General features: G+C 43.6%; 2 protein-coding genes across 2 annotated transcripts; both read left to right on the top strand.

Moving 5' to 3' along the window:
- Nucleotides 1–1,470: 1,470 nt before the first annotated feature.
- On the top strand, nt 1,471–6,184 carry LOC133886944 (myosin-binding protein 7-like). Its single transcript, XM_062326854.1, has 3 exons — nt 1,471–3,059; nt 5,658–5,704; nt 5,779–6,184. The coding sequence occupies exons 1-3, from the start codon at nt 1,917–1,919 to the stop codon at nt 5,885–5,887; spliced, it is 1,299 nt and encodes a 432-aa protein (XP_062182838.1). The 5' UTR covers nt 1,471–1,916; the 3' UTR covers nt 5,888–6,184.
- A 5,034-nt stretch (nt 6,185–11,218) lies between these two features.
- Nucleotides 11,219–11,656, top strand: LOC133886447 (vegetative cell wall protein gp1-like). Its single transcript, XM_062326151.1, has one exon. The coding sequence runs from the start codon at nt 11,219–11,221 to the stop codon at nt 11,654–11,656; it is 438 nt and encodes a 145-aa protein (XP_062182135.1).
- Nucleotides 11,657–11,952: the final 296 nt, after the last annotated feature.

Genomic DNA, 11,952 nt, shown 5'->3' with positions numbered 1-11,952 from the left:
TCACTAATTTTGGAAGTGTGATGGGTCAGTTATGAATTAATCTAGTCGCAACACATTTATACAATCCTGTATTACCTTAACTAATTCATGAGTTCATGTATTTTTAAAAGACATATGATCATGTAAGAAGCTAACAAAATTAGTTTCATAATTTTTAAATTAGCAAAGAGTAAACTATGCATTTAACTTGGTTTAACAAATACATTTTCTCATAGAAATTTTTCAACTTTTTTATGAGTATAAATAATTTTATCATGTAGATCATATTACAAGGGAACTAAAAAAATTTATTGCACTTGATTTGAAGCTCAGATGAATTAGTTATTGATTTTACAAGATTGAGCTAATTTTTAGGTTTTTGTTGAACTTCACTGAAAATCGAGAAAACTGCACAATAAATCGAAAAAACCGAGCGGTTACCGACAATACAGAAAATTCGAGAAAATCGCTCGGTAACTAGTCCAATTCGACCCGTTACCGAGCGGAGAATTTTACATTTTTTATCCAAATTTTAAATTTTAGCAAATGAATTTTGTGCGAATTTCAATCGAATTTTGAGCGGTTATCGTGATAACCGCGTATTTTCAGTTACCGCGCAACAATGTAAATCATAGACTTTCTTTTGAACGCCCGCACAAATACGACGTGACAACTAAGATGTTCGCCGGTCATTAGATCATCTCAACTATTTTTCTTTCATTTCATCCTATTTCTAATTTTTTTTCTCTGTTTTCATTCACTTTATTTTTTATCATCTTCAATAATTTCTCTCCGAAGGGTTTCGTAAGGTGAAATGAAAAAAATCTCATCCGAGAGAATGATCTGAAAGGAATAAAAAAAAAATTGCAAAAGAATTTTAAATTTGAAATCGCGAAGAGAATTTATTAGGCATAATCTTACGGTGGCCAGATCGGATTCCTTAGCATGGTCTCGTTGCGCGCGCAGCCCCTACGAAATTCGAAGAGCAGGATCGGAACGAGCCGATCTGGTAGCGTCAAATCACTCGACTCGCCGCTGTCAGTCCGTCCAATCATCCAGTCCCGAAGAAAACAATCCGACCCAATCCAGGAGGAGCATTACACAAGAGACAATTCGACGAACACATGCTGTCTAGCTCCAGCTCCCCGTACTGTCGCGAGTGAAAATATTTGAAAAAAAAACACATGACAGGTAGACACGCCACCGCGCTCCCGTCCCGTCCGTCCATCCACGTTCGTCCAACCCGCAGTTGGTATGGCCCACGTGGCGCGCGCGACTCGGTACCCTCCGTGTCATCTTCCGCGGTGGATCCCGGCTCCTTTCTCGTTCGGTCGTTCCTCCGTGGCTTGTTTCAACTGGCTTAAATAAAGTTAAGTTCAACTAGGTAAATAAAATATACTTAAGTTCATCGATAAATATGACTTATTGGTATAATAAATATATCGGATAACCTTAAATAAAATTCAAATAAAATATTGATAAGCATAACCCGATAAACCGAATCTTTCCCCTGCTTCAATCCCGGCCCGCGCACTCTTCCCGCCCCGAAATCGCACGAAACCCAGCCAATCGGCCGCCCCTACCCCCACCCAGCACGGGCGCGGAGGCAGCCAGCCGGACCCGATGGACCACCGCCGCGGGCGCGGGGCGGCGGTTCCAATCTCCCACCCAAATGCCCCGGAACTCCCGTAGTCCGCACCGAAAAACCCACCGGGTCGCACGCCAGCCAAGCTTGCCAAAAACATCGAGCCGTCCGCCCGCGCCGCTCGGCTCCCCAACCGCCCAGCTCCCCATCCCCGTCACAACTTGACCCAAGGCGCTGGGCGAAACCGGCCGCAACCCCCCGCCTCCCCCTAGCTGCCGCCTTTCGCGCCGCGCCGCGCCGCGCCTCCCCTCTCGGCTTGACCACCGCCACCCGGACTAGTCCACCGTCCGCCATGGCGGGGGAAGACCCGGGCGGCGGCGGCGGCGGCGGCGGCGACGACGACGACGACCCGTGCCCGTTCTGCGGCGGCGGGGGCGGGTTCCCCGCGCGCGTGACCCTGGCCAAGCGGAAGCTGCCCGCGGATGCGGGGGTTAGAGCGCGTGTGGGGCCCGACGACGAGGCGGCTGCGCTGCGGGAGGCCGTGGCGCGCCAGCGCCACGGGATCGCGGAGCTGCAGGAGGAGCTCGAGGCGGAGCGCGGCGCGGCCGCGGGCGCCGCCAGCGAGGCCATGTCCATGATCTTGCGCCTGCAGCGGGAGAAGTCCGAGGTCATGATGGAGGCCCGCCAGTACCGGCGGTACGCGGAGGAGCGGTTCGCGCACGACGCCGCAGAGGTGGCGGCACTCCACGACGCGGTGGAGTGCCGGGACGCCACGGTGCGGTCGCTCTCATCGCAGCTCCGGGCGTGCCGCACGCGGCTCCTCCACCTCGGTTTCCCCTCCCCGTCGTCCCTACCCTCGTCCCCCACCGCCGCCGCCGCAGGCCGCCAGGACCACCCCTTCGCTGCTGACGACGACGACTACCCTTCGATCCAGTACCTCGACCATCCCTCGTCCGCCGACGTGGGCACCCCGCGCACCCACCACCTGCTCAACAGAATGCCCGGCCAGGAAGACGATAAGGGAGTCATCTGCGGCTCACCGCGGCGCTCGCGTCATGCTCGCACGCTCTCTGGTGACAGCTTCTCGTATGATTGTGGAATTGCCTTGGCTGATGAGTTCCCTCTCTTTGCGGACCGGGACGCGCCAGATCGGGACGAGAGTGACCGGGTGTACACAGTGGACGCCGTGCATGGTGTGCCGGTAATGGCGCCGTGGGCTGAGGAGGAGATAGAGATACAAAAGCTCAAAGCGAGGTTGCAGGCTCTGGAAGCAGACCGGGAGTCGATGCGGCATGCCATCGTGTCCATGGGCGATGAGAAGGCACAGGTTGTTTTGCTCAGGGAGATTGCGCAACAGCTCTGCAAGGAGGCAGCGCCATTCCCAGCTGTTCCGCTGAAGGTGCAGCCAAGGCCGCAACCAGTTGTGGTGGCACAGAGGAAGGTGGTGAAGAGGCAGTCTTTCTTCGCAAAGTTCTTCATTGTAACGGTGATCAAGGTAAATATATGCGATATTGTGCTTCTGTGTATGCTCTGTTTAGTGCTTGATTAATTCTACGAAGTTGAGAATTTATTGTGGATGATGCATAATACATTAATAATTTAGACATGCAGTAGGGTAACATAATATGTGGGAATACGGTCAAACTGAGTTACCACAAATGCATTATTGCTCGACATAACATGCTGAAAGTTATAATTGGTACTCTTTTATATTCCTTGAATTTGTAAGATGGGTGGTTTTCGTGACTTTTCCTTAATTGGGTGTTTACGCTCTTCATCTCACATAGACGTCACTGTTAGGGCCAGTTAGTGGTTGCTGTGCTGCGTTGTGCTGTGCATATTTTAAAAGCTGCTATGGAAAAGCTGCTGTTGATAATCCAGTGTCCTGTTTGGCAAACCAGATTAAAATTTAACAAACTTTGTTATCAGATATCAATCCATTCTCTCGATGACTTGTCAATATCCCCGTGCATGGTTTGTTACCTGGCGGTATTTCAATAATCTGATGCAGCTATTTTCTTCCAAATAAAATTGAACGGACTTTTTAATATTGTGTGGATCTACATATATACACAACCTCACAGCAAGCAATAAAATAAAATAAAAAAATTCAAAGTTGAATAATAACAATGACTCAACGAGAATATGAAGAATGATACTCACATGTCACGCAAGGGAGGCACCATACTCTCTCCATATCCTGTTAAGCCCACATGCACACGGGAGAAAAAATTGCGGCTGCATGCAACTTGCAAACAAAGGTGTCGTTCTGTTAGCTGCGAACGCTATTTCTCAAAGCGGTTCGAGTGATAGCAGAAGTTGATGGCCAAATATCAAAATACTGAAACATGATTCTAACAAACGAGATTATCCCAATCCACCGCAATGCCAAACGGAGCATTAGACTTTGAAAAAGGATACAGGATGCATTGATATGTAAACTATAAATGAAATCTTTTTTTTTCTTGTAAAACCATTATGCATAAGCATTGCTTACATATTGATAAACCCGAAAAATGAGTATTGGTCGCTTTTCTGAAGGGAAGTTTTAATCACCAATGCAATTGTTTCAATAATTTCTATTGTTCACTTGATTATCTTTTACCAAAGTTTCCGTTGTTCTTTTTCTGAGCTAAACATTTTTACATGTTATGCTAAAGCATTTTATCTCTTCCAACTCTAGTGAGTGGCCAACATAATAGTGCAGACCATGGCACATGTTCTGTTCAATAGAAACAATTGGGAGGTTAAAAACAACTCTCGCTGTTCTGAACAGTACTTATTTTGCCTCATCTCGATCTTACTCTTACTGGTCCCACAAGCACCATTGCACCGGTTCACATGTTGTGAATAAAATATTCCCCACATGCCCTGACATGTCTTTGTATGACTTTTATTACTTATTAAATATTAACCTTATTCGTTTCCTTCCAATGGTAGCATGTTCTGCACATGCCCTGGCATGTTTTAAATATTAACCTTGTTCATTTCCTTGCCATGGTAGCTGCTGCTACTTTTCACAATTTGGTTACTTATATGTAATTAACCTAAGGATTTTAGTCATTATATGTATAATCATCTCAAAGGTCTTTCTTTTTGTTCCTTAAAGATTTGATGTGCTACAGCTGCTAGATTGAGCGCTAGGGCATTTTGTACTGTTCAATAAGTGGTGTTTCACTGTCCTCATTCACTTTACCTTTTATGCAAGATTTGCGAAATACTTCATCTTGTTTCTCTTAACAAAGAATCTTCCTGAAATACTTTTGAGAAAATGTCTCTTAACTGTATCTGTATTAAATATGGACAAAACTTACACCATGTAAATTGTCAATTTGAGGAGATTGCCAACCATTGCTGCTTTCCTAGATCTATTACACGTAATTTTCAGGCCTCATCTTTTGTCGCTCACTCATCCAATGCATGAGCATCTTGTAGTGCGTCATTTGTGAACTAGAGGTCATCTGCTTTATTCCATCATAATATCAACACCGGAAGAATAAACAGACTGGATTGATTTTTGAATAGGAGATCAAGTACAGACTAACGTTCTTGCAATTTATTTTATAGCTATTTGTTTAGTATAGGATGGTGCCAAAGTCTGCTACTAAATGTGTTGTAAACAAAAGGAAAACAAGTGACCTTACGTTATCAACATGAGAACTATCAGATTTTGATCATGACTAATAATTCACTAAGCTGACCAAAATTATGCTTAATTGACTATACTCTATTATAGTTCCAATGATGCCCTGCAACAGAGTTGTACGGTTGTGTAAAAAATGTGTTATGTATGTGTAGTTGCAGTTAGTTTATGGAATAATTTTTTCCATACCTCTTTTTCCTTCTCAATTTATTATATGTTTTTGATTCTCTTAATTTAGATTAATTGACCCTAATTGTCAGTGGAGTGGGGAGGGTGCTTAAATGAGTTAAAGAAAACAGAGTGGTTCCCTTTTTAGATAGTAGACTGAGAGATTACTAAACTTGGTTCTTGCATCTTTCGAGTCTTTGCTTCTAGCAGATATTAATGTTATACAGGAACCATTGTAGGTATGAAATCTCTTTGCTGATTTACTTTTTATGTTCTGTCCAGTGGATTGCGTCTATCTTTTGCTGGCGAAGGAAATCAAATCGCATTAGGTATGTTGCCAAATCTTGCACCTAATCTTTGGCCGTTTTTTCTGCATTTCACCGTTGTTGGGGATAAATGGCAGGTACCCCATCGGTCTGTGTGGAAGCAATGTCGGATTGATGCTGGTACTGGACAGGTACCCCAAACAGAGGCGCCAAAGATTCCTCAAAAGAGGTGCTGCCACTGATTGATCACATGCTGATGGTGCCTCTGCCCTTCTCTAGCTCAGATGAGCTATTTTCTGAACATAAAGCTCATTTGTTTTGTGAAGATGCAGTCGTTCTTGGATATCTTTTTACCCCTTTGTGTACGCATTCTTTGGTTTGTTTTGGTTTGGTGATCTAGTTATAAAGTGAAGTCTCTCTTATTTGCCTTCTCTTCTGCTGCCTCCTTTTGTATACATATTCTTCTTGGTGCTGTAGGGTTAAAGGATGCATTGTAAATAACCGCTAACCAGTTGAAGCATTAGCAGTAGTTCTGTTTTTCCATGATACCTTTTTATTTCTTCCGCTGGAAAAAAGCATATTTTATTTTGTTACAACGTAATTGTGTTGTATTTTAAATTTGTAACCGAGTGCGTAATTTGATGGGGATCATTTCTGCTATCCTGATGGAACTTTGATAAATCATCCCTGGTTCAAAGATAACGCAGGTGCCAAATAGGTCTATCGACCTACATTTGATGGGTCTTTGATAGAAGACAAGTTGGTATAAGAAAGCTGACCCTTGTGGAGTTATTGGTTTTTTCTCTCACCCTAAACCTTTGAACATATTTGACCGGAGAATATTACTCCAATTTTATTGCAAAATGTTGTATACATCCTGGTCAACTAATGATTTCGGTTTGAGTCTTTTTGGTTTTTGAACAATGTGGTCTGAGAGGTTCTAGGGAAAGTGACGTGTAAAATGTGATTTACACTGCACTCACACAATTGGGAAAATTAGTTATATGTTGATCAACTTTTGATAATATTTTCGAAGTTGATCAGCCTTTGATCATATGTTTTACAGGGACTAGTTTGTAACAATATTTTGTATTGGGTAAGAGAGTTGAAGGCTAAACTTTGTTACCCTTGTGGAATATTATCAAATGCTGGTTAACTTTAGAACATATAATCAAAATTTTCAAGACCAAGGAACAAGGCTTCTAGAGTTACATGATCAAGCCCGGCATATCAGGCTGGGAATCATACAGAGGGAGGAGAGGGAGGAGATTACATCAGGGCGCGGAGAGTCGTTATGACATCCTTTCTAATCATGGTGGTGGAAGACGAATTGTTTCCATATGCGTCATAGTATCATTAGAATAGAGATGGGCGTGAAGCGGTTCGTGGTTATCTGTGAGTCCACTGTAGTTCAACTTAATCAACTAATTAGTTATTTAAGACCCACGGATTGCTTCACGCCCATCCCTACATATCGGGCCAAACCGACGATGGGAGGGCAAGCAGTCCACAGCGAGTCAAAGGTTAGCGATTTTGAGCCAGATGATAGTCGCTGCGGGGCACTGCAGGTAGGGCCAGCCCTAGACAAGTGCAGCAAGGGCGATGGCCTAGGCCCCCGAAAGTTAGGGATCTCGATCCAGGTATGTATGTAGTACATAGCCATATATATGTATAGGTCAAAATACAACCATACAAAGAGAGATTATGGCTTAACCCAAGTCTAATCAGAAGGAGTTGATGTTCTTGCTTGTGCTTGTCGCTTGTCACGCTGTTGCAACCAACGAATGAGGTGATGGGTAGCCCGTGTGCCTGTGCCCCGATCCGCTCTGAATTCCTCTTCTCTCTTTCTCAAATTCGAATGCCGCAACAATCACCTTGCATTCTTCACCTTATGTCGTCGCAATTAATAGAGGAGACGATTTCAATTTCATGCATTCCCAACCTACCTGGTTTCAATTACTTTGACGCAATTAATGGAGGAGAATTAGATTGTTATCCTAATATTTCTATTACCTATCGAATCCTATTTACCGTACTGAGTGTAGCATCAGCAGAAAGAAGCTTTTCAAAGTTGAAATTATTGAAAAACTATTTGAGGTCAGCAATATCACAAGAAAGGTTAAACTGTTTGGCTACATTATGCATTGAGAAGAATTTACTAGATGAGATTGATGTTAATACCATCATTAATGATTTTGCATCTAAAAATGCTAGAACAATTTGTTTTAAATGATCATCATGCACTCAAACTAACAAATTGTTTCTTTGTTTTGTAGGTAATGAATGAGTGGATGATAAGCTCCTTTTGTATTTTAGCTATTGTGATATTCTCTAAAAGTGTTATTATTAGTAGTCAATTATTATAATTTTTACTTCTAAATATATTACCGTTGTCACCAAATAAAATTGTCTTTGTGGTAAATTTTCAAATGTACTATATATTTGATTTTCAATTAAAATATTAATATTGTTTTATTTATAGAGAGCCTTCAATTTTTATTTCACCCATGGCCAACGAGATGTCAGGGCCGGCCCTGACTGCAGGAGGACGGGTCGTTGCAAAACAGCCAAGCGAAGAACTTCACCTTACTGCTAGGGACATGGGTCGACAAAATGATCGGACCATTGGCGTCTCCCCCACCTATTTGCGTCATGTGCTTGAGAAATGTAAGCAGGGGAGGGAGGGTCCCCAAACGAAGATACGTTCATCCGCCTCCGAGTCCAGGGAGGATGTTGGACACAAGACCACGGAGCTAGGCGTGGCTGCAGAGGGAGGTGGAAGATAGGAGAGAGGTCAATGCAACCGACATGTTTGTACGTGTAGAATGCGAGAACAAGGCTAGCAAGTGTGTGCAGAGAGGGAGGCTAGCCAAAAGGAATCAGGAGTGTGTGCGGCACCTCCTCTCTTCTGCGTTGCTACTATCACTACGTGAAAAAAAAACATAAGTAATCGGTGATAATGGTTATGGATGACAGGTTACCCTGAATATATCATTGATAACTAACTTAGTTATAAGTAACAGGTTAAGATCTGTTATTAATGAGATCATAAGTAATGAGTTATAATCTTTACTTATCATTTATATCTTGTCATAAGTGACGGATCGTAATCTTGACTCATTACTTATGACTTGTCTTTAATGAATAGTTATGGATGACGAATGATAATCATTGTGAGTGACAGGTTACCCCGAACGCGTCACTGATAATCGTCACCAATGAGATCATAAGTGACGAGTCATAATCTTAATCCGTCAGTTATAACTTGTCATAAGTGACATATCATAATCTTTATTCGTCACTTAGGACTTGTTCTTGATGAACGATTTTTGTGTTTTTAGACATGAAAAAAGTAAAAAAAATAGTTTTCCAACCGAGCCATCCTACACAGGGGCCATCACCACTTGCTATATGTCACATGCTATTTTTCACATTGTTTTTATACTCTGTGTTCCGTGGAGATTGAACCAGTGAGCTACCCTCGCACGCATAGCCGCCTTATCACCTCACCCTCGTGCGTGTTCTGAAGGAAGTCGGATATTATATCATTTTAACCTTTTTTATTGAGGGTCATCAGTGACAAGTCATAAGTGACGGGTCACAGTTATGACCCGTCACTGATGACCATTTTTGCTGAATTATTGGTTAGTGAATTGTTTAATACTGAATTCAATAAATTGTTGATTATTGAAGTATTGATTTACATATAAAATTTTATGAATTTAAGAATATCTCATGCCAAATTTGTAATTTTTTTAGGAATTTCAGAATATCTTAAGTCAAAGATCGCAATTTGATAGGTGACCTTGAATGCCTTCAGTAAAACAGGTATATTGTATACACACTCCGGTTTTGATATTGTTTTTGACTCTAGGACATCTACGAAAAAAGTTACATCCGTTTCTCCCCCACTTCGTCGGGTTCGGCAAATTTTTTGAGAACAAAAATGGCTTGAAAGATTGAGTTTTTGCTCTTGAAGTTTCTGCACCATTTTTGAAACACGTATTTGTGTCCATAGTTGCCACTCCTTACATCAAAATTGAGCAGAAACGTACAATAATTTCTATTCTAATGCTGCTGAGGTGAGAAAAAAAGGAAATACAAGAAAAATAAAAAATATTTGTGCCTACTATGTCGTCGTACCCTACACCACATATAAGTTTAGTTTTTACATTTGTGATTTTAAGCATAAATGTTTATCTATAGCATGGTTGTAACCTTTTTTGCATAATATCTTTTCAGATCTGTATAATACTTTTAGTTTTTAGTTAGAAAAATTAAGTAAGAAAAGACAGTACCTTGTCAGCTCTAATAATAGAGTTGAGTCATCAGTAACGGATCATAATATGACCCATCACTTATGACTTGTCATCAGTGACCGATTGTAACATCGGTCGTCACTTATGACTAGCTCAGAGAGACCCGTCACTGATGACAAGTCATAAGTGACGGGTCGTAATGTGACCCGTCACTGATAACTAGCCTAGGATGATCCGTCACGGATGAGTTGGTCATTAGTGACGAGTCACAACTTCACCTATCACTAATGTCATAAGTGACGGGTAAGTTTATGACCTGTCATTGATGACCTGTCATAAGTGATGGGTATATTCCGGCATCGACCCGAGGCTATATAAATGACGGGTCGTAACAGGATCCGTCACTTATATAGTATCTTCTTTGTTTGTTTTTCACGTAGTGTATGTCCCACTGCATCGGTTATCAGGAGAGCAGATCTCCGGAACCAGCCGTCATTGGATCCTGCATCAGAGAGGGTGAATAAAGTTTTTAGGAAGTGTTCCGTGTGACTGTTCGCGATCTGTTTCCTCATTGCCATCGATTGCTCGCGATCTGTTTCATGTTTGTCGTCGCCTTCAATCTATATCGTTATCACGAAGGCTTTTGCGTCTCTCGCTGCTGATCAATACATTCGCTACCATCAATCCTTATCTAATTATGTTTGTCATGCTAAGGAGCACTTTGATGTTCATGTTATCAAGTACATTCTAGAGTTACATGTATAGTTCTATTATATACATGTATATATTGTACTGTCGTTACATCATGATATTAGTTTATAAATTTCTATTCATGATTTATTTAAACATTAAATCTAAAAATGTATTTTTGTCAAACAAACTAGTTAGCAAATTCCAGCGTGGGTAGCGAGAGGAATTAGAGTTTTAGCATTAGGATCGACCACACGGGTGCTGAGCATTGCATGCATGCCCCCACATCAGCGACCTTTCGTGAACAAAACCTTAATTATGTTATACTTACATCGGTAAGACTGACGCACAGGGCTGCTAATCAACGGAAGAAAATAAGAGCCACGTAATGAGTTATGGATGGCAATTGGATCCGTGGGTTTGGATTTCACGGGTTCTGTATCTGATAGGCCTGGGTTCAGGTTTTATTTTCTATCCATGGGTCCGTCAGGTTGGGTACCCGAACCGGGTCGGATCGGTTTCAGGTTTTAATTTTCACCCGCAAGACCCATTGGGTCACCTGAAATCCATTATCAATTTATATAACCTAGTCCAACTTGCCTCAGCACGTCAAAATCTTAGCCTCAAAATGAGGCCTCCCCAACCCGACCTCCCCTCCGCCTCCCCTACTCCCCACCCCAGCCTCGGGTCGCCGCCCCTCGCCGCAGGCCTCCCTGCCTGGCCCTGCCGCCCCTCGCTGCCGGCCTCCCTGCCTGACCCTGCCTCGGGCCTCCCCGCCCAGTCGCCGTGCCCTCTGATCACCTCCGGCCTCCCTACCCGAGACTCCTCACCCTGGTCGCCGTGCCCTGGCCTCCCCGCTCAGCCCCACCTCATCGGCCTCCGCGCCCGGCCGTCGCCCCTCCTTGGCCTCCCCTCCCTGCCGCCCCTCCCCGCGGCCACCCCGCCCCGCCTCCTCGCCCAGTCGCCTCCCCGTTGTCCCTCCCTAGCCCCCACTGCCGCCCCTCTCTTGCCTCCCCACCCGGCCGCCCTGCTGCCGCAGCGGAACGAGTGCAGCAAGGCACCGTGACTTGATGGGTACCCGCGATCCGACGGGCACTCGACGGGTGCGGGTCCTAAATTTCACTCGTTTGCTATTTCGGGCTCGGGTCGGGTTGGCAATGTTGGGTTTCAGGTCGGGCATGGTTTTGCTCCACCTGGCCCCGACCGACCCGTTGCCATCCCTATAATGAGTTCAACAGCACAACCCCAAAAACAAAGACAGACCATATTAACCAATTAAAACATGGAAGCAGAACTCGTGGCATTACATACAACCACTTTTAAGGCAAAATGATTGCATGAGCTTTTGATAGACTTGTCAGT

The sequence above is a fragment of the Phragmites australis genome, chromosome 12 (assembly GCF_958298935.1).
Source record: "Phragmites australis chromosome 12, lpPhrAust1.1, whole genome shotgun sequence".
In the NCBI taxonomy this organism is placed as follows: Eukaryota; Viridiplantae; Streptophyta; class Magnoliopsida; order Poales; family Poaceae; genus Phragmites; species Phragmites australis.
This window is presented reverse-complemented; position numbering and strand designations above follow the sequence as displayed.